Raw genomic sequence first — 23,161 nt, forward strand, 5'->3', positions numbered from 1 at the left:
TCCTGTAGCCTGTGTCACATGGCTTACATATTGCACCTATTTGTAGATGTTCTTTAAGTATCTGAAGATGTTACTGTGATAGCTAAAACTCAGATTCATGCAACATACATTTCTCACTTAATTGTAGATCTTCATCATGTATCTTCCGGGGCAAAGGATTCTAAGAAAAAGAATTAAGGCTTCATGATCTATTTTTTAATATTTAAAGAGGTTGATGAACATGTTCAGAAGTGAGGATCACGGTCCTGGGCTGACCATCTACTTCTGGTCTGATATTCCACTAAACAGATTAAAGCACAATTGACTAGATTTTTTTCTAATCACATTTCGGGGCTTATATCGTTTTATCTGATGTTGGAGTGTTTTCATAGTTGTGTTGTTTTCCTGATTTACCACCACAGATGGTTAATTACATCCACTACAGACTCGACAAGCCAGGTTATTAAAGGTAATCTTGGGCTGAGTCGCTCAGTCGTGTCCGACTCTTTGAGACCCCATGGACTGCAGCCTTCCAGGCTCCTCTGTCCATGGGGATTCTCTAGGCAACGATACTGGAGTGGGTGGCCATGCCTTCCTCCATGGGATCTTCCCAACTCAGGTCTCCCGCATTGCAGGCAGATTCTTTACGGACTGAGCCACCAATCTTAACTCCTTTCATTTAAAGCTTTGGGAATTTCTAAAGCAAAGGAAGTAAGGCGGGGGAAGAGATTACTTGGGTTTCTAGAAGAAGGGATAAGTTTTGATGTGGAATCTAAGAGGCAGAGAAAGCATTTTAGGGGTTTCGGAAACGGGTAAAGCACATATGGAGGGACTGATAAGCCTACTGAGCAGCCCCCTCAGAGATACGGGTCTGTTGTAACGTGAGATGAGGCCGAATCAATCCTTGCCGACAGGGTTTTAAACGCCAAACTGAGGCATCGGAACTTTCCTCCTCCGCCTGGGGAGCAAGCGGAGGTTCTCAGCAGGTGAGAAGCATGACCGGATTGGCCAACGGATGGATGATCCGCATTATAATTTCTCCGGCGCGCTCTTCCGACCTTTGCCCGCAGCGCAGGCCGGCTTCGCGGTAGGTGGTGTTGGGGCTCTCCGGTAAAGCGAACCGCAGGGCCAGCCGGAGATGCTGCCCGGTCCGGCTGGGGCCCCCAAGCCACTGCCGGGCGCTGCACCTGGGCCCGGCCCGGCCGCCGATTGGACGACTCCGGGTGACCCGGCTGTATCGCGAGACGAGATTGGCAGCGGCGGGTCCGCATGTGCCCCCGCGCTGGCTTTGTACGCGGAGCCGCCTGCCGGTCCTTTAACAATGGGCGGCGCGAGCGCCCTGGCGCTGGGTCGGAGCTGAGGCCGGCGCTTTGCTGCCGACTGTCCGCAGCATGAGCGGGGTCGGCGTTCCCCGCATGTCGGCGGGGCTGGGCCTGTGAGGGCCGCGGTTCCGGGTAAGGGAGGCCGCCGTGGGAACCGGCAGGCCTGGGTTGGTGGCGGGGCACTGGAGCCGCCCGGCCCGGCCTTTTGTTCGCCTTTCTGGGGCCGCGCGATCCCGTGCGCTCCTCCGGATGAGGAGGCGGGGGCTTGGGTGCGCGCTGGGCCCGGCCTGGCCGCGGGGAGGCTACGGAGGAGGAGCGCGCGCCCGATCTTCTGCAGCGGGCACCCGGAGCGGGGCTGGCGTTCGTCTTCGGGCTTCTCGGCGGGAGGTTTTTACCTCAAGGGGTCTGTGAGTGCTGTCAAATCTGCGCTTCTCGGGGCTGAAGAATTCGAACCCGGGGCGCGGGGAGTCCGGGCCTCCGGTCTAGCTTTTCCGAGTACGCGCCCGGGTTCGCGCCTAGGGAACTCGGGCCCCAGTTGGTCCCCTTTTGCCTGGCACCCGGTCCGGCAGTTCATCAAACAAGCTGGCTCCTCCTGACCGGGTAGCTTGGGCCTTCCGTGAGGCGTCAGGGAGTTGGTTTGGTCGGTGCTGGTTTTCGGACGAGTCAGGTGAAGATGAACAGTCACCCTGGGTGGCCTGAGGTCACACCCCTCGGGCGGGGGGCGCGGAGGGGCGCGTGGAGGGAGCTGGCAGTGACCGCGTCTGGGGTGTGTCTTACAGACTGAAGTTGCCTCGTCTGGCCAGGCACGCCGCCGGGTCCCATGGAGCTGGAGGCGCAGTGGTGGCGGGGACAGCTGGCTGCCGACATCCATCAAGCTCTTCGGTACAAGGTAACCGCTACGCCCCGACCTTTCGGTTCGGTGCCTCAATGCCAGTTAGTGTGAATCTCGGCTCCCTGGAAAGCCTGGTCAGGGTCTTTAACCTCTAGTTTCCAAATCAGAAAAGGCGAGTTTGCTTATTTGCTCGAGGTTAATTAACTTCTTGGCTTCTTCCCTGGGGTGTATCAGAAGAACCTGAAACTTGAATGAGGAGGTGGGTGGGGCGTGGTAGTTGAGAGAGGGAAGATGTGAAGGGACAGTCTGATGTTCTTGTTCCCAGGTGGAACATGGATTTGATATTGTATTTTGAAAGATATGTGTGCTGGCTTTTTATTGGGCAGAGCAACCCTGCTTTCTTCTATGGCTGCTGTTGCATGCAGCTGTCTGTTATGTCACATTTGTACAAAAGTAAATCCCCCAGCCTTTCCACTAACTTGCTGTGAAACTTTGGACAAGTTACTTCATTTTCTGATTCCCAATTTCCTTATCTGTAAAATGATTAATAATAGAACGTGCTCTATGGAACGACTGTGAAGATTAAAATGAGGTAATACTTCAGATGTGCTCAGAACAGTGATTGGCAGATAGTACGCACTAAGAAAGTGATAATTTTGTTATTTTCTTCCCTTGAAACCCCAAGACTTGGGGGGTGTTCACAAAACCTTAAGATAGGAGTTAGCTGCTCTTTCAGCTCATATCAAACAGGAGGAGTAGACCTAGTGTATTTAAAAGATATTGGGGGAAAAAATACACCTTTCTGGCACAATGCAAAGTTTGTTTATTGTTGCTGTCATATCTGTTTAACATGTCACCTCCGAGTCTTTTATAACTTTAGTAGAAGAGAGCCCAGATCCAAAATTAACTCTAACTTGACTTAATTTCACTGTGAAATTAAATAGAACCAATGTGAAATAGAAAGAACCATTATTATGTATAGAAAATTGGAAAGAAGCAAAACAGCTGACTCTTTAATAAAAAGGCTGCTGACTGTTGGAGTTTAGAGGTCCTGGGATGACAAAGAACTTCTATCTTGATTTTTTTTTTTTAAAGAAAAACAGGTTAAATAGATTAGAAAACCTAATTCTGAGTTAAACTATTACAATTGTACCCTTTTCTAAAGTTTGAGATTTCTAAACGCTGGTTGTTAATTCTGACATTCAAGTCTCTTAGACACACTAAATACACCTCAGCTCCCTAATTGTACCATAGAAAACTCTCAAGTATGGAATGGTTCTCTGGAATGTTAAGAGAGTTGCAGGTTTTCCACCTTGAAAATTGTTCAAATACTTTTGATTTTTTTGTTGTTGTTGTTGTTTTTTATTTAGATAGTATCTTTCAGTTTTAAATGGTCCTGTTTTCTAAGTGTCAGTTCTTTATTTCTCTGGTATGTGGTGAAATTAATATCTGATGTTTAATGATACATATGTTTTTTAATGACATGAAACTTAAGATTTTTCATGGTGATTTCCATGGTTTTTGATTCTTATATTTTATGTGTAATTTTAATCCTGGGTGATTATCTGAATTAATTTTATTAGCTGAAGTTGGAAGTGCATTTTTTTTCCAGCAGATTTATTGATGTTTTTGTTTATTGGTCTCTGGATGCAAGGAATAAGACACAACCTGTACTAAACTTATGTACAAACTATCAGAGGACGAGCTAGAACAGGGCCTGAAAGAATGCCACTGAAAGTTGTGTTGGGCCACCTGCCGCCTGCGACTGTGGGTTGTTTTTATTTTATCTTTAAGCATTGTGTAAGCCACATTCTTGTGATTTGACACAATGGCCACACTTGGTAAAGAATTTGTTAATCAGTAAAACTTGAACCTGTGGAACTGGAGAGACCACTCTTTGTAGTACACTAAAGTCAAGGAAAGTTAAAATGGACTTTTCTCACAGAGAATACATGTCAATTCCAGGCTACTAATTAGGTTATTTAGTTGGGTAGTCATATGCTTATTTATTCAACATATTTGAATGCCTACAGTGTACAAGGTGCTGTCAGGCATTAAAATGGTAAAATGAGATAGACATGATCCTTGCCTTTAAGTAGTCTAATTTCATCTGAATTTAGGTCTTCCGTTGGACAGTTGCCATTTAGGCACAGTGGAAGGTGTTCTGTTTAGACCCAAGGTTTGTGGAGGAATAATTGGTGTGACCAGCATTGAATCTACTAGGGAAAAGTAAAAATTACAGCAAATGAAAATCCTCTTCAACCCCAAATGCCAGCTATACTGTTTCCATTAAATACAATCACTTTTTCCTCAACAAAGCAGCTGTCCTCTAATACCCTGTGTCTTCTCTTTCTTCTCATTGTTTGGCTATGTATACTAGTGTCTTAGGATGCTTGGGGAAGTATTTTTAGGAGCCTTTATGACAGATAGAAACGATGCTAACTTTGTGAGAAGCATCAAGACAGTATCCCACAGAGTTGTAAGTATTCCTTCTATGCCTTAATTTTCATCCTGGCTGGATAGTTAACCCATTCTGGGAACGGGATGGCATTTAGGGTGGTGAGCTAACAAGGACCTGTGATTGGAGATGGAGATGACAGATTTAGATCTTTCTGTGCTTTGGTCCTGTGGGATCCTGAGAAGCAGACAGGAATAAAAGTGTCAATTGTAGGGAATGAGGAATAGACATTAGAAAAAACTCATAAGCTGAAAGAAGCGTAGGTCATTTTCTCATGTGTGTAACTGCACTACATGGACAAAGAACTAAATCTGACAGCCGTGTGATTAGCCCATGTCCTTTACCATTTGCAATAATATAAAGAGAGTGTATTGGATACACTGGTAAAAATCTCCTAGTGGTGCCCTTCAAGTTCTTGCTTTTGTCTTCTTTTAGCCAAGTTAACGTAGTTAAAGTCCACTAGTGTCTTCAGCTACGTTCCCCTGTGCATCTGGCAAAACTGTGGTTTCATTACCACAACTAGGGTAGTATTGACATTGATACAGTCAAGATCGAAAACATTTTCTGTACGTTTATAACCACAAAGATCTTTCATCTTATCCTTTTATAGGCACAGCCTCTTTCCTCCCATCGTCATTCTCCCTTAACCTCTGGCAACCACTCATCTGTTCTTTATTTTTATAATTTTGTCATTGCAGGACTGTTACACAAGTGGAATTATGTACTACATGATTTGGGGGGATTCATTTTACCCACTCAGAATAATTCCCTGGAGATCCATCCAGGTTTTTGACATTAAGCTCTTTTATTCCACCCTTTTGCTACTAAAAACAGTGCTGTAATCCTCCTTATATGTAGGATAAATTCCTAGACCTGGTGTTGTTAAGTTAAAGGGTATCTGCAGTCTGCATTTTCAAAACTGTATATTATCTAATTGCCCTTCAGAAGGTTATATGAGTTTTAAACCTGACAACTCAGTAATACATGAGTTTCTGTATCCACTCTTGATAACATAAGTGAAAATTAATGAAATATAAAAAAATAATTGAAAAAACTATATAGTCATCCCTCAGTATCCACGGGAATTGGTTCCAGGATCCCTGTAAATACTGAAATTTGAGGATGCTCAAGTCCCTTATGTAAAGTGTAGTAGTGTTTACATATATCACATATATCCTACACACATCCTCTTGTATGTTTTAAATCATCTCCAGATGATTTACTCATCCATGTTGCAGCATATATCAGAATTTCATTTCTTTTTAGGGCTGAATAGTGTTCCATTGTATGTATATACTACATTTTGTTTATCAGTTCATCTGTTGATGAACACCGGAGTTGTTTGTTTCCACTTTTTGGCTCTTGTGGATAATGCTGCTCTGAACATGGTTGTACAAATATCTGTTTGAGTCCCCACTTTAACTTCTTTTGGATATATATCTAAAGGTGAAATTGCTGGATCATGGTAATTCTACATTCATTTTTGGGGGGAATTGCAATCCTGTTGTTCACAGTGGCTACACAACTTTATATTCCTACCACTACACAAGGGTTCCAGTTACTCTACATCTTTGTCAATACTTGTTAGTTTCTATTTTCTCCATTTTCTTTTGGGGGGATTTTTTTTTACAGTAGCAATCCTAATTGGTATGAAATGGTATCTCATAATGGTTTTGATTTGCATTTTCCTGATCATTAGTGATTTTGGTCATCATTATAGGTGCTTATTGGCCATTTGTACATCTTCTTTGGAGAAATGTTTAGTCAAGTCCTTTGCTCGTTTTTCACTCTAGGTGTTTTGCATTTTGTTGAGTTGTATGTATAAGAGTTCTTTATGATCTGGATATCAACACTTTACCAGATATATGATTTGCAAATATTTTCTCCCATTCTGTGGGTTGCTTTTTCACTCTGATGAAAGTGTCCTTTGATGCATAAAAGTTGTTTTTTGGATGAAGTCTTACCTTTTTTTTTGGCCTGTGCTTTTAGGATCATATCCATGTTACTTCCTTCTATTGTAATACCTGTTGGGTTTACTGTGGCATTGTGCTGAGCTCATAAATTGAATTTAGAACCCTTTCATCTTTCTGGAAATTCTTTAATAGTATAGAAATTTTCTTATTTTTAAAAAATGAGAAACCAGATTAGAAGATACTAGTAGATCTTCAACATTCCTACAAGTATAACACAATATGTATTATACTAGAAGCATGTCCATTTATTCATTACCTTCTAACTAAAAGCTTTGAGCATCTTTAGGGGATATGTATGTATGGTTTGATTAGTATTTTGGTAATGATGTTTTTTCTGAAAACACGTGGTAGGGAAAACAGGATTCCATTATTAAAAATCTTGCTAATATACATCTATTCCATAATGTTAGAAATACCTATAACTGGTAATGTCAGATGTGGTTAAGAATAGGAGAAACGTTTAGTTCTTAATTTTAAATGCCATTCATTATCCTTCCACTCAGCTTTTTCATTTTTGTGTTTTACTCAAGAAAAGTGTTTTAGGCAATGGTAACACTAGTATATTGGGGGGAAAGTGTCATCTTTGCTTTGGGGGGATAATTCTTCTAACAGCCTATATTAGACTAAACGTTGTTCTTGATTTAGGAGCTGAAGTTGCCTTCCTACAAAGGCCAGTCCCCTCAACTAAGTCTCAGAAGATATTTTGCTGACTTGATTGCCATTGTGAGCAATCGTTTCACACTCTGCCCTTCTGCCCGACATCTTGCTGTCTATTTGCTGGACCTGTTTATGGATCGTTATGACATCTCTATCCAGCAGCTGCATTTAGTTGCACTTTCCTGTCTGCTTCTAGCAAGTAAGTACGAGTACAATCTACATGACTGGAAAATTCTAGTTTATAATTAAATAGATTTACGTAGAACTCGGTAAAATACCACCAAATTCCTTTCATTCTAGTTTACTAGTATTGGAAAGTTTATGTTGAAAGTGCTTTTTGGCATGGCAGTTCTTAACCAGACATATTAAAAAGTGGCTCTGAAATCTTTCAAAAACATGTGTACCTGAGCCCTACATCCTGAAGATTCTGATACAGATGTCTGGGTCATTCTGGATCTACTGACTCAGAATCTGCATCATGGGACCTGGATATTTTTTAACTTCTTAAAAATTTTAAAGGTGATTCTCATGTATCTTTCCAGTTGGGAACGATTGCCTTAAAGCAGTGGTTCTCAACCAAGAGCAGTTGTGTCCCACTGGGGGATATTTGGCAATATGTGGAGACAGTTTGGGTTGTCGTTACAACTGGGGAGGAAGCTAAACATCTGCAGTGCACAGGGCAGCCCACACAACAAAGAATGATCTAGCCAAAATGTCAGTGGAGCTTCGGTTGAAAAACTCTGATAGGTATCATAGTCTTGTGTTGTTAGAATACCTTCTGCTGACTAAGTGGTGATTTAGATTAATGAACGGAAGGTTCACATGCAGTAGCTACACATGTGAAAACACTTGCTCTTACAGTAGGCGGAACTGCATAGTAAGGGTAGGGAAGAATCTGTTAATGGGCCTTCTGGTGCCTCTTTCTCCTAACATCTTCCTGTGACCTATTTCATTGTTTGTTAGTATCTTGACTGAAGAGAAAGAGGGTGAGTAAAAGCATTGAAACTGAAGTTTTCTTCTCTTAGTATTCTGAAAAGATGGTATTTGTTACTGAAGTTGAATCCATTATGTAGTGTTTTTTGTTTTTAATTATTCATGTCATTACAGTGGAAACTTAAGTCCCACTTAAAGTGACATGTAGAAATACCGACTGCCTTCACCTCTAACTCCCACTTGAGGATTTAGGATCCAGTGTGACTGCTATCTAAGAAACATTCCTTCTCTACCCTACCACCAGAATTCTTTCTAAAACACCTTTGCATTTGACTGCAAATAAACCTAAAACCAAATGCAGGCCTGTGTGGTATCATTTATGATACTAGTCTTTTCTGCTTTTCTTTTCCTGTCCTTATTTTTTCTCTGATGACTTCAGCTCCCTATTTTATCTCCTGGAAGGTCTTTTTGTAAACTATTTCAAATCTTTTGTGGACCAGGTTGAATATATATAAATACAGCCCAGTGATGACTTTCCACTACCTGTAGGTTAAGGTAGAAACTCCTTAATGTAACATTCAGAACCGTTCATCTGGACCCAGCCATCGTACTAGACTTTTCTTTCAACTCTGTCCCCATGTAACTTGAGTCAAATTCTTACCAGAATGATATATTTCCTGAGTATCTTTCTCCTTTAATCTGCTGTCCTCTAAGATCTATTCATATCACCTGCTCCTCTTGCCACCATCCAGAAAGCCAGAGGTAATGTTTGTACATTTATTATTAACCTTTAATTTAACCTTTAATTAAGGTTTTATCCTCATAAGCAGTCATGTGTACAGTTCTGTGTTTCATCACTATGATGATTTGTGATTTAGTAGTTTGCATAGGGTTGGAAAAACCCATACTTCGCATACCAAAAATGTGTGAGAATCTACATGGAATGGCTTCCCAATATCCTGTACAATATTAGTTTATTATAGGATCAGTTATAGTTGAGAGACACAGGAAATCAAACATGCAAGTTAGGTTATTTTAAAATCTTGGGATCAGTAATAGAAAATTTTTTTGCTTGCTGTGGCCATCACTGTCCTTCAATCACTACCAAGCCCTACCTGGTCTGTGCCTATGGATTGTGAAATTATGAATGATGGATAGTCAGTTCATGGACTGACTTATATTTGTGACTAAAATTTACTAGTACCTTACAAAATGACTTGGGGATTATAAACTAGATATTTATAAACTACATATTACTATCAGAGTTCACCAGGGTCTCTAGTTGAATAATCTAATAAGAACTCTGGCCACCATGCAGAGCTTGGCATTGGTACAGGTTTCTGCAGTTTCTACAATTTGGGGAAAGGATCTTCTATTTATGCACCACCTTAGGTTGATTGGAATGGTATTTTCAGTTCTTTCTAAATTTTCTGTAACTGTCAGTTTAAGGTCGTGATCAGTTTATTTTACTGAAGATTATTTGACTTAATCTGTGGTACTATATAGTTACTTTTGACTCATTTTCTAGGAACTAGGCTCTAGGATTTGTGTTTACTGAGTTCAGATGAGAATTGTTTACTACCTATTTCTAAAAGAGTCAGATACCTCCTCCCTTTGTTTGACTGACCCCACCCTATTGTCTCTGAGAGAGAATTGCTTTTACATTGTTGTTCTTCCACTGGAGAGTGGGAAAATGTGAGATAGGTGCCCCTCAGGGTGTCAGCTCCTCCCAAGTAGTCACTGGTCAAACGGAGGTCAGGCTGTCAGCTCTTCAATGGGGTAAGGAATCAAAGAGGCTGGCCCTTAGTAGCCCACTGAAATCTCTTCTTCCAGTTAGTGAAGTCTAACTTTACTCCAACAGAAATGCTTAGGATGCTTATATATGACGTATGTTTTAAATTTGTGGAGTTCTTTCTACTGTTTCTTACATTCTTATACTATATCTTCTTATATTTGAATTCCAGTGTCAAGTCTCCAGTTAGTTATCATAAACTTTACTCAAACGTTGCTTCTCTTGTCTCAGAATGATTAGACTCTGAATGTCCCCCACCCCCAGCTGCTCCCTGCTTTGGGATGGGCAGCCTGTTGTATAAAAGTGAAGAACAACTTACAGCTGACAGGACTCGGCGACAGCTGTATTTTAGTTATTAAATAGGTTGGAAGGGTGTGGTAGTTTGGTTAAAAATGGAGCACAGCTTGTACGTTTCAGGTACTAATGCATATCCAGCTGCTTGGATGTACACTATTAGAGGTAGGAAGAAAGGGCCTACAAGCTGGAGAGTGGGATGTAGTATTTTTACAGCAGGGATTATGGGAAATCTATCAGATCAGATCAGTCGCTCAGTCATGTCCGACTCTTGCAACCCCACGAATTGCAGCACGCCAGGCCTCCCTATCCATCACCAACTCCCGGAGTTCACTGAGACTCACGTCCATCGAGTCAGTGATGCCATCCAGCCATCTCATCCTCTGTCGTCCCCTTCTCCTCCTGCCCCCAATCCCTCCCAGCATCAGAGTCTTTTCCAATGAGTCAACCCTTCGCATGAGGTGGCCAGAGTACTGGAGTTTCAGCTTTAGCATCATTCCTTCCAGAGAAATCCCAGGGCTGATCTCCTTCAGAATGGACTGTTTGGATCTCCTTGCAGTCCAAGGGACTCTCAAGAGTCTTCTCCAACACCACCGTTCAGAAGCATCAATTCTTTGGCGCTCAGCCTTCTTCACAGTCCAACTCTCACATCCATACATGACCACAGGAAAAACCATAGCCTTGACTAGACGAACCTTTGTTGGCAAAGTAATGTCTCTGCTTTTGAATATGCTATCTAGGTTGGTCATAACTTTCCTTCCAAGGAGTAAGCGTCTTTTAATTTCATGGCTGCAGTCACCATCTGCAGTGATTTTGGAGCCCAGAAAAATAAAGTCTGACACTGTTTCCACTGTTTCCCCATCTATTTCCCATGAAGTGATGGGACCGGATGCCACGATCTTCATTTTCTGAATGTTGAGCTTTAAGCCAACTTCCAGAAAAGACTGATTTGTCCTGAGAAGTTCTTAAGCTCTTAACTCCTTGACACGTAATACCCTGGCTCCCTTGGCTTCTGTGATCAGTACTGAACTTGTAGAGAGCATGGAAGTGGTCTTAAACATGAGACTTTTGATAATCTGCTCAAGGTATTGTGTGTGCTTAGTTGCTCAGTCATGTCCAACTCTTTGTGAGCCCATGGACTGCAGCATGCCAGGCTCCTCTGTCCATGGGGGTTCTCCAGGAAAGAATACTGGAGTGGGTTTCCATGCCCTCCTCTAGGGGATCTTCCCAACCCAGGGATCAAACCCAGGTCTTCTGCATTGCAGGTGGATTCTTTACCATCTGAGCCACCAGGAAGCCTGTTCAAGGTTTTGTGTAACTAAGAAAAGATCTTAAAGTCAAGACGAAGTCAAAAGAGAGATTATAGGCTTTTAATAGCAAAGATTTGTGACAAGTGCTTGTTTCTTCTTGCTCACCAGTACTGGGTTGACAAAGCTTTTTACTATTTGATAGGTGAAAAACTGTATGTCACAGTTGATTCTATTTATATATTGATTTTTAGTGAGAATAGAACCTTTTTTTTTCCCCCCTCTATGAATTCTGTCTTCTGGTTCCTTATCCATTTTTTTTCTTATTAGACTGGTAGTCTTATAAATTTGTGAGAATTCCTAGTAAATATTAAGGATGACTTTTTTCTCCTTAGTAATAAAAGACAAAATGTGGGTTGGCAGAGATCACAGTGACATCTATCTGATCCATGCCCTACTGCCACATACCTGCCATTCCCTCCTGACTTTGAATATGTGCTGGTTTCCATGGCAGATCTGAGCATTTCCTATAAAGGAAAGACAACCTGATGTTTTGTTTCTGGGGCTCCTGATTCTTTATTTTCTGGGAAGCAGATGTGAATTTCCTGTGCCCTTATTTCCTGTTTGGGACCTTTATCAATATGATCACATGGCTTCTGGTATTTCCTTTCAATTGAAGAAAACTGATCTTTGTGATCTGTATGTGGTATTATGGATAAGTAGATTTAAAACAGTCATGCACATAGCATTCAGCACAATAAAAACTGTATATGAATGCAGGTACTCGTGACATTGTCTCACATTTTGAATTCCTTTAACATCCATGTATCTGAGTATATTACTATATATAATGAAAAGTTTCCCCAAAAAACTAAACCTCAATTTAAATATCAAGTATGGTTATTTATGCAGTATGCAGGTTATTTTTAACTTTGCAAATCAAGATGCAAAGACCTTCATACTTTTAATAGCCAAGTACTTTATAAATATGGAAACCCCATGGATCCTTAATAATATAGAAGCCTGTCTATTCTAGGAGTCCTCATTTAGCTTTGGTCTGGAAGCAGATTTGGGAATTCAAGCATAAATCTTCCATTTTTGGTTTGACTCAACTTAATTGACCTTAAATGAATTGGCCAGCCTTGCTAACTTGGTTTCTTGAGCTGTGAAATTGGTCGTATACAATTTTGTTTTCTGTGTTGAAAGGTTCAAGGAGATAATATGAAACATTTTCTTGATCCTTGAATTAAACAGTGAATTGTGGTATATTAATTTCTCAAAGGAGCTTTAAACTCATTAACTTTTACAGCATTCTTTTGAAGTTCAATGCCAGTATTGCTGCTGCTACACAAATAGAGTACTTTGAAAGCCTTAATGATTCATCCAGAGGGATTGAACTAAATTCCTAAGTCACTCTCCTTCTGAAGAATTCCACTCTGTTATACAGAAAACAGTGGGTTCCACTCCTATATTTATGCAGTGATCATACTGGATGACTGTCATTAAGACCACTGTAGTGCTTTCAGGTCTGCTAATAAATGCCATTGGCAAAACTTGGGAAATTCATCTTTATGTGATTTGAACTGGGAAGCATTATCTAGATTATTGAAAAGTCTGAATTATGTAAGTTTTTTGGATTAACTCATACTTGCAGCAATATTAGGAGAAGGAAATGGCAACCCACTCCAGTATTCTTGCCTGGAGAATCCCAGGGATGGGGGAGCCTGATGGGCTGCCGTCTATGGGGTCGCACAGAGTCGGACACAACTGAAGCAACTTAGCAGCGGCAGCAGCAGCAATATTAAGAGTGGTTTAAATCTAACAAAGTTCAAAATTTCTGGAGTGGGAGTGAAATTTTAAACTCTTTGGACCTAGACTCTTAAAGTCATGAGCTTAGAGTTCCTGGCACAGGAGACAAACCTTCTACCCTAGTTTCCCCTCCCTAAGCCAAGACCAGGGTAGTTAGTGTTTTTTCCCAGCCCCTAAGGCTGGCGGACTTGAACAGACCTCTCTGACTCCAGTATACTGAGCATCTGGGCTGAGTGGTTCTGGCCACTACCATTTGTTGTCAGAACTTCAATGTATGGTTCTGAAAGAGAACCATTCCCAGTTTTAACAGGGAAACTGGTTTGATTTCTTCTGGTTTGGCAGTCTTTCTGGTCTTCTCCAAGAAATGTTTTTAAATGGATAAAATAAAATTGTAAGATTTCCAAAGTAAACAAATATATTGAAATAAATATCAAAATAGTAAAACAAAAATTTTATGTAGTAATATATAACATTCTAACAGCTATAATTATGAACAAGTGTAAAAACTATTGTGAGAAATTATAATAATTGCAGTATAATATGATTTTATACCTTACTATGAAAAAGAACATAAGGCTAGGAGGTGGAAGCCTTTAGTTTTAATTTCCCTTCTTCTTTGGACAGTCATGGAACAGAGACCCAACGAAACTTGAAGATAATTCTTTTGGTTCTATTGCTGCATTTGAAGAATCATAATAGTACTTGATACTTGAACTTTTCTCCAGCCATGACTTTTAGAAATACCTAAAATGAATAATTTATATATAGTAAAATACTTGAGGGAAATTAAAGTGCAAGATGATATGTAATCAGTAGAAAAATCTTTCAGGGCTAGAGGGAGCATTCTATTCCTCAGCTGTACATGTGGATGAGTTTCATGAAAAGAAGTTAATGCCTTCAGATAACCAGGTTCAATATTTATGCCTATTCTGCCTTGAGTAAGGGGATATAAAAGTGGTATAAAGTATCTTCCACTTTTTTAAATAACAGACTTGGCTAGATTTTTGGTTTAATTCAGAAGAGGAGGATTAGGGGTTTTTTGTATAGTGGTAATGTTTGTGTTAGATGTTCACCTGTTTTTTTACTTTATTTATATCTCTCTGAGATTTTGCTGAAAATATGCTGAGATGAAATTCTTGAAGCTTAGCTGTTTTTTATTTCAGATAATTTTATGACATTAAATACTTGAAACTTTGTCCTAAAATAGTTTTTTTTTTTTACCAACTATCACCTGCCCTCATAAAGAAATTTCCTGAAAAGATTCAGCTGTTGAGATGAAAGTTATTTTTTCAGTGGCACATAGAACTGTTTTCCTTACACAATAGGACATAGATCAAAACGTTTATACATTCCTTTTTTTTTTTTTTTTTTAGGAGAGGGTAAAGGGTGTGGAACAGAGGCACTGGGAGAGAAAACATGAAGATTTGAGAACCATAGAGTTCTGGCACAGTTGTATCTACCCAGAGTAGGGAGAAAATGTCTTTGGATCTAAATCTTTGCACTAACATAGCAGATCCCATTTAAGTGACTAGACTTAACTTGAATCATTTGGCCTAATATTTTCTTTCTCTTGCTTTTATTTCCCTTTGCATATAAGGTAAATTTGAAGAAAAAGAAGATAGTGTGCCTAAGCTGGAGCAGCTCAACAGCCTGGGTTGTATGACTAATATGAATCTAGTATTAACAAAACAAAATTTGCTACATATGGAACTATTATTATTGGAAACCTTTCAGTGGAACCTTTGCCTTCCAACAGCTGCCCATTTCATTGAGTATTATCTCTCTGAAGCAGTACATGAAACAGATCTTCATGATGGCTGGCCAATGATGTGCTTGGAAAAAACTAAACTCTACATGGCCAAGTATGCAGATTACTTCCTGGAAGTATCCTTGCAAGGTGAGTTGTTGCAGATGCCAGTGAGTGACGTGTGAGCTTGTGACTTGTGTGTTCTGTTGCTTAAGTTCATTTTTGATGTCTCCACAGATTATGCCTTTCTAAATTATGCACCTTCTTTAGTAGCTGCAGCATGTGTGGCTTCTTCAAGGATTATACTTCGTCTCTCTCCAACGTGGCCTACAAGACTGCATCGTCTTACTGCTTACTCCTGGGATTTCTTAGTGCAGTGCATTGAACGGCTATTGATGTAAGCCTCTCTGTTCTTTTGTTTGTAATTTCTTATTAACATTCTTCATGTAAAAGGGGCCTTGGAAACAAGTTCTCAGAGGCCGAGAGCTTTTAGGATACTTGCTCTGACACGTTCCTGCTGCCATAAGCAAGCCCCTGGTGAGCAGTACTCAGTGGAGTACTGAGTGAAAGGGGAGTTTCTTTGGCTGTTATCCAGGTAGAGGCTGTCATTGCTAGTATGATTCTGGGTACATAATAAGGAAAGGAGCTGCTCTTGTGTGCGTCCACAACTGTGAGATCATCCAGGTAAATCTTGCTCCAGTCCCCATTTCCACATCTTTGGGGATATCCTGGTGGCCTCACAATTCAAAGAGGCAGTCATATTTAAGTGCTCATTGTGAACATAGCTGCCAAGCTGCAAAGAGCCCTCAAAGCCACTAGCAGCCAGTCCTCAAGGGTTATACCAAGGGAAGGAGCTTTCAGAAGGCTAAGGGTGAGTTCTGTTGTTGAAATTATGGTTGCACTGACTGCTACCTGGGCAGTGGGGCAGTCCAAGGAGCCAGCTGTTAAGGAGTTGGGGGTGTGTGTGACTTTCTAGCAGATTTTTCTCAAGTAACATTATTAACAAGATTCCTTTCTGTCTGTGTTGCAGCGCTCATGATAATGATGTGAAAGAAGCAAACAAACAGAGAGGACAGGCAGGACCTCAGCCAGCACAGCTAAGTGTGTTCCAGGCAGCCTCCCAGCCCTCTCGGGCAGTTCACTTTCAGCAGCCTCAGTATCTCCATCAGACTCACCAGACCTCACTGCAGTATCGCCATCCTGTATCGGAACAACCAAGCTGTCAGCAGATTGTATCTACTACACACACCTCATCTTACACACTACCAACATGTCCTGCTGGCTTCCAAACTAGCGTTCAGGGCCTTGGGCATGTGCCAGCTGGTGTTGGGATGTCACTGGCAATACCGGTAGAAGTTAAACCCTGTCTGAATGTTTCTTACAACCGGAGTTACCAGATAAATGAACATTACCCTTGCATTACTCAATGCTTTGAAAGGTGATTTTATGTGAAGGTAAGACCTGACCCAGACTGTTTATGACTTGAAGCTCTGGGGCAAGCTTTTTGTAAAACTTCTCTTCAAAAGGAAAGGGATCCAAATTTCATCAGAACTCTTCAGATACCAGCACCAGGAAGACTGATTATCCCTTCCAACACACCATGAATATCTGGGAGGACTAAGGTAACACTGCAAACACTTTTAACAGTGTATATGTCAAATCCTGTTAAAACAAATTTCTATATGACACATTTTAAAGCCCCAAGTGATGGTCCAAATATTTCAAAAATATTCAACCCAACAGAAAATTTGGACAGACTCCAAATTTGCTGTTTCAAGATTTGACCTGTGGTGGCTCTGGGCCTAATGTTGGCTTATATGTCAGAGATTAATGTTTATCTGTGGACTTGCCAAACATTCTTTTTATGAAGGAAAGTTACAGTATTAATTTTTGAAGAGATCCTTTTTTAAGTCTCCAGTTTTGATTTATATTTTTGATCTGCATCTGCAAATGAACTTCTGACTAAGTTTCAACTCATGAATTTCTTTGCTATACCAGTCAGTGTGGTTAAAAAAATTTTTTTTTAGATATTCTAAATAACTCCTTATCACAGATAGTATAGGTATCTGGATTTATGTACTAAAATTAAGATTGGAGTAGATTTCTTAAAATCATGGTCATACGTTTTTCTTATTTTTCCCCTGTGGTCAACCTCAAGTCTTTAGAATTAAACACATTTAACTCAGGGAATTTGTACTACTTGGAAACACTTAACTGTAATGCAACATGCTTTGGGAATGTTATAGTATGACTACCTTAATAACATAGGTTAGTAGACTCCTGCTAGAGTGTGTTTTCAAATGAGAACATAATTGTAGCTTAGAATGAATGAAGTGGTGGTTCCTGTCATTCATAATACACATACAAGTTTTGCATTTCTCAGTGCAATCAATGATTTATACTCAGATTTGATATTATTCTAAAAAAGTTTTTTCAAGGGAAGGTGTAATTGTAAAATGTCAGTACTAGAATAAAGTCCCGTAAGTTTGTTTTGAGGTGGAATGTGGCCAGGGTAGTTCTCAGGTTGTGCTAGAGCAGCACTTTGTTACATGGAAGACAGGTTTTATAAGCAGCCTTTGAATCCAGCTAGTCAAGTGTAACGGAGAAGGCAATGGCAACCCACTCCAGTGTTCTTGCCTGGAGAATCCCAGGGACGGGGGAGCCTGGTGGGCTGCCGTCTATGGGGTCGCAGAGTCGGACATGAATGAAGCGACTTAGCAGCAGCAGCAGTTAGGTGTAAGTAGGCAAAGGTGACTTTCATTGGACTGGCCCCAGAACTGCCCTGGGACATTTCACTATATTGGTAATGAGTGAAAACAGCAATAGGTCATTACAGCAAGGGCAATTTGGGGGTAAAGAGTTTGGAGGAAATAAACTGCAAAAAGTAAAAAGAAAAAAAACATTGTAATAACTGAAACTATATACATTGTGCTCTTATCTGTGGGAGAAGAGATTTGGTGGAGGGAAGCTTTCTGATAGAAAAATTAGTAAAGTGTGTCATTTTGTTTGTGTGGTTTTTTTTTAAAGATAGCACTTGAATAGAAGGGAAACTGCATGGCAGGTATGTGACTGCCGTAATATGCATTGAAGACAAGCTTATTATAAAGATGTTATGGGTATGCAGCAGGAGTCTCAATAATCAAGCCAATGGCTTTTGTTAGGAAGGGAAGGGACTCATCACAGCAATGGATTGATCCAGATGGCTCCAGTAGGTGGATGTGGGTGGGTGGGTTCTGTCAGTGTGAGTTCTTACAGAACATCCTTTCCTTAAATGAAAGGTAACTTTTATCATTAGAGTACATAGGGCATGACATGGATTTATTAGTCTGGTAGATAAAATGAAAAACTACTCAGGTAAGAACACTCACTCGTGGCAGATTTTTCAAGCATGAAAATTGTTTTCTGAAAGTATCATCACTTTTCTCTTTACAGAAGGCTGCTTATTGGATTTTAGTAGTCCTTACCTCAAGAGAACTTGAATTATCTGGGGGAAAGTGGGTTCAAAAGAGAATATATCATTCACATTCAGAACCTAGCAACCTGGAGTCCAATTTTCAGTATTTTAACTACCTCAATAATACTATGAATGTAAGATATTGGGATAGAGATCCCAACTTGAAACAACAACTGGTGCCTATGGTAATTTAAATGTCTTGTCAAATGCTTTTACTGATTGGTTTAAATGTCATTCTTGTTATAGAAGAATATGCCTTTTTAAAAAGCCTGTAACACTTTCCCAGTTTATATTTTAAAAAGCTAAAGAACACTGGACTAATTTGGGTTGCAGGGGGGAGAGTAAAATAAATAATTGGTTACTATTGCTGCATACCCAGGGTAGGGTGGGATGGGGTGGTTGGAGAAACCAGTACTATTTTTAAAACATTAGGTTTCAGTATAAATACAACTCACAACTGCTAGCTTTGGGGGGCTATGGGTGGGGGGCGTTGTGTGGGTTTTGTTTTGTTTAATTTATTAATTAGTCTTTAAAGCAGGTTTTTTGTTTTTTGAGATTACCGGACCATCATTAAATGTGTACTGTGAAGAAATTAATGATATGTATAAGGGGCTTTACCAAAGTCCACTAAATAAACACTACTCAAATATAGACTGCAAACCAAAATGTATCTGTTATGACATTAATTGCAAATAGCAAGTATGGTGCTAAAGTCCACACCAATGGAATTAGATGAGTGCTATGCACTTAATTTTAAAATAAAACTAGTTTTCATTAAAGTGGTTTTGGTGTTTTGTTTTAAATATAAATTTGTATATTTGCAGCTTCATTAAATCATCTCATCATGTAAGTCAGACTTGGAATCATAATTACACTTAAGAAGTAAAAGCTATCCCAATGGAGAATATCACCATAGTGGTGGGAAACATTTGTCCATTCTTTATGTATTCCATACGGCAGAGACCAGAGCCCACAGAAGTGTATTTGATAGTACCTTTCTGGCCTTTTGAACTTAAAGTAGTTGTTAGTATGTTAGAATTGCAGTGTATAATTTGCAAAACAATAATGCAAGCTGCAGAAAATTTGAAGTCTGATTTCAAAAGTAGGAACGTGTAAAATGGCCAAAGGTGTGAGAAGGCACAGGGTTGACAGTGAGTGAGAATGGTCTGTTCAGTTAAGTATCATTACTACTTAATTCAACTTAAAATTTAACATAAAATTAATGAGTAAAATTTTTAGCAGAGTTAGGAATTCACATCCCTCTAGAGTATTTCTTTAATTTGTTCTATGTAATGTCACTTATTCTGGCACAGTGGCACGGTTTAGCAACAGTCAGTATACATTGTTTGTTTTCACATTGTTAATACACACACACATTGGTTTTTAAGGCTGAATTTAAGAAATGCAACAAGCATTCCAAATCGGGGCAGGTAGCTTTGCATTGAGGTGATTCTGAGTCCCATGTGATAAGTTTATATTCATCAATAACTCAGCTTACTAAGCCCTTAGTGATAGACTTATCTCCCTAGCCTCAAGCAGCTTACATTTAGCTTGCCACTTGAAGAATTAGAATGGTTTATCGTCCACAACTCAGTTTAAAATTATCTTGGTTAAGGGATCACTCAACTTGATTTTTAAAATCTCTTAGGGGAAAAAAAATAGTTAAAAGCATCAAAACCAGACTCCTGCTTCCTATGAGAAGGATACCTTCTACCCTATTCCTAACCCCACCACCCCTTTTTTAATTAAAAATTTTTATGACTCTTTAAGAGCAGTTTTGTGTTCACAGCAAAATTGAGAAGATAGAGAATTTCTTCCTGCCCCTACACATGCGCAGTCTCCCCCATTATCAACATCCCCCCTAGAATGGTGTGTTTGTTACAAGTGATGAACCTACACTGAGACATAGTCACCCATTATGAACATTTTGGTTTACTCGGGGTGGTGCACATTTCTACTGTCACCACTGTAAATTTATGAAGGTGCAATGGCACACAGTTACAAATGTGTAACAGCATCTATTCCACCATGTAGTCTCACTACTCAAGTCTGCTCCACCCACTGGTTCTTCCTCATGCAATCCCCACCCCTTCCTTACCCCTAGGTAACCACTGATTTTTTTCTTGTTCCATACTTTGCATTTTCTAGAATGTCATAGTTGGGGTCATACAGTATGTGGCCTTTTCTTTCACTTAGTAATTATGTATTTAAGTTTCCTTCATGCCTTTTCATAGCTTGATAGTCCATTTTAGTGTTGAATAATATTCCACTGTCTGGGTGGATCACAGTTATTTATCCACTCACTTAAAAGGACATTGGGGTTGCTTCCAAGTTCAGAAATCATGAACAAAGCTGCTATATACATCCATGTGCAGGTTTTACTATAGACATAAGTTTTCAGCTCCAAGGCATGAAACTGCTGAATCTTAGGATACGAGTATGTCTAGTTTGTAAGAAACTACCAAACTGTCTTCCAAAGTGCTCTAGCATTTTGTGTTCCCACCAGCAATGAATGACTTCTGCTCCACATCCTTGCCAGCATTTGGTGTTGTCAATGCTCCAAATTTTAGTCATTCTAATAGGTGGGGGTTAATTTGCATTTCCCTGATGACAATTGACGTGGGACATCATTTCATGTGCTTATCTGACAACTGTATAATCTTTAATGAAGTATCTGTTAAGGTCTTTAGCCCATCTTTAAGTCAGATTGTTTCCTGTATATTTTGGGGAATAGTCCTTTATTAGATGTATTTTGCAAATATTTTCTCCCAGTCTGTGGCTTGTCTTCGTAATCTCATGACATTGTTTTTTGCAGAGCAGACGTTTTTAATTTTAATGAAGTCTAGTTTATCAGTCTGTCATCACTTAGAGAATAACAGATGCTGAAAGGCTGGCTCAGAATTTGCTGGCAGTCCAGTGCTCTGGACTCTATGCTTCCAACACAGGTGGCCCAGGTTTGATCCCTGGTTAGGGAGCTAAAATTCCCACAGCCATGCAGCATGGCCAAAAAAAAAAGCAGTTTGACTACATAAATAGGTAATGGAGGATATTATAAAGTCAAGGTATTAGAAATGTAAATAACCCTGGGAACAAAAATACAAACCTCACAGAAACCTACACACAAAAAACAAAGCAAGGAGTCTATAGTAAAATTCTTTAAAAGGTATAAATATGGAGAGTATAACTATGGCATAACTAAGACCAAATATATCAAACTAATAAATGTAAATGAGCTAAACTCGACTATTTAAAGAAAAAGAATTTCAGACTGAATCACAAAGCAAAACTCAAATCTATGCCATATAAAAGACCTACAACAACAAAGTGATTCACAAGGGTTGAAGATAGAAGGATGAGTAAAGAGATAAAAACAACCAGCAACTTCTTAATAATAGATGTGGCTGGATTCAGGCCTAAATCAGCAGGAAATGGGGTGGAATGGCATTCTGTAATGCTAAAGGTTACAATTCAAAATAAAGGTGAACAGTTATGAACTCTCTGGATCAAATAACCTTGCAACAATATTAAGTAAAATCTATAAAAGATATAAGGAAAAATAAAACAGGAGAAAATTAATTCATCTTGGTCCATGAGAGATCAGTAATTTAAAAAACAAGAGAGAGAAAATCTTAACATATTGTGGTAGACTTAATTGACATATGGGCTTCTCTGGTTGCTCAGACAGTAAAGAATCTGCCTGCAGTGCAAGAGATGTGGGTTCGATCTCTGGGTCGGAAAGATCCCCTGGAGAAGGGAATGGCTACCACTCCAGTGTTCTTGGCCTGGAGAATTCTATGGATAGAGGAACCTGGGGAACTACAGTCCATGGGGTAGCAGAGTTGGACACAACTGAGCAACTTTCAGTTTTTCATTGGCATATTAAGAAAGAAATGCCTTTTGAGAAGGGAAATGGTACAAACCTAGCATAACTAAGATGGACAGTATAACAAAGGACACTGACAAAGCCTGCACCCATGTCAACAGCAAAGTTCAGTCTTCTGAAGAGGCCTTAAACAACTGGAACTGTTCTTTTTGACACATCAAAGTGCCTAAGGTCAGAATACCTTGACTGGTCTTTTTGTTGGCTGCCAGCTCATCTGCAGCTCACCCCCACCCCCAACTAAAAATCCATGGTTTCCAAACTATACAAGTTCTCATTTTTTCCTTTGCTAGATGAAACTGATTCATTACTGGTTTCTTGTGTGTACACTAGTGTACTAATAATTATCTATATCTAAGTTTTCTTTGATAATATTAAGCTCTAATGTGAACTTTTATGAAATTAACTGTATTAATTAATCTATAAAGAAAACAATCAATTCCAAAAAGTAGAATTAAGATAGAAAACATAACTTTTCTCATGAAAGAGAAATGAACAAAATGTATATATAATAGGACCTCCCCCCAAATCTCAAACAATTCTTGGATTAAATAAGAAATCCAAACCAAAATTTCAGAGTATCTACATAATTCCTATCATGAAAATTCTAGAAACCAGGAACTCCAGAATAATGCTAAAACAGTGCTCAGAAGAAGTTAACATCCAGCTGAAAAAGTATGAGATATAACAAGTAAACCAAACAAAAACAGAAGGAAAGAAGTAAAAGCAGAAATTAATGAATTACAAAAATGGAAAATAAACATATGCTTGCATGCATTGCAAC

General features: G+C 39.7%; 1 protein-coding gene across 5 annotated transcripts; it reads left to right on the forward strand.

Annotated features, from left to right (window-relative positions):
* Positions 1-1,343: 1,343 nt before the first annotated feature.
* CCNJ (cyclin J) lies at positions 1,344-19,276 on the forward strand. Of its 5 annotated transcripts, none has more exons than XM_005225547.5 (6): positions 1,344-1,433; positions 2,081-2,190; positions 7,210-7,420; positions 14,894-15,193; positions 15,281-15,440; positions 16,074-19,276. In XM_005225547.5, the coding sequence occupies exons 2-6, from the start codon at positions 2,122-2,124 to the stop codon at positions 16,483-16,485; spliced, it is 1,152 nt and encodes a 383-aa protein (XP_005225604.1). In that variant the 5' UTR covers positions 1,344-1,433; positions 2,081-2,121; the 3' UTR covers positions 16,486-19,276. The 5 variants fall into 5 exon arrangements, with proteins under 5 accessions (XP_005225604.1, XP_005225605.1, XP_005225606.1 ...); XM_005225548.5 differs by having other exon boundaries at positions 15,314-15,440; XM_005225549.5 differs by having other exon boundaries at positions 15,317-15,440.
* The last annotated feature ends 3,885 nt before the right edge of the window (positions 19,277-23,161 follow it).

The sequence above is a fragment of the Bos taurus genome, chromosome 26 (assembly GCF_002263795.3).
Source record: "Bos taurus isolate L1 Dominette 01449 registration number 42190680 breed Hereford chromosome 26, ARS-UCD2.0, whole genome shotgun sequence".
Taxonomy (NCBI): Eukaryota; Metazoa; Chordata; class Mammalia; order Artiodactyla; family Bovidae; genus Bos; species Bos taurus.

What these genes read in the sequence shown, in the direction of transcription:
- CCNJ (XM_005225547.5), top strand. Translation starts at nt 2,122, where the DNA reads ATGGAGCTGGAGGCGCAGTGGTGGCGGGGACAGCTGGCTGCCGACATC. An exon ending in TTCCTGTCTGCTTCTAGCAA is followed by an intron (nt 7,421 to 14,893) that starts GTAAGTACGAGT and finishes TTTGCATATAAG; the next exon opens with GTAAATTTGAAGAAAAAGAA. An exon ending in CCTGGAAGTATCCTTGCAAG is followed by an intron (nt 15,194 to 15,280) that starts GTGAGTTGTTGC and finishes ATGTCTCCACAG; the next exon opens with ATTATGCCTTTCTAAATTAT.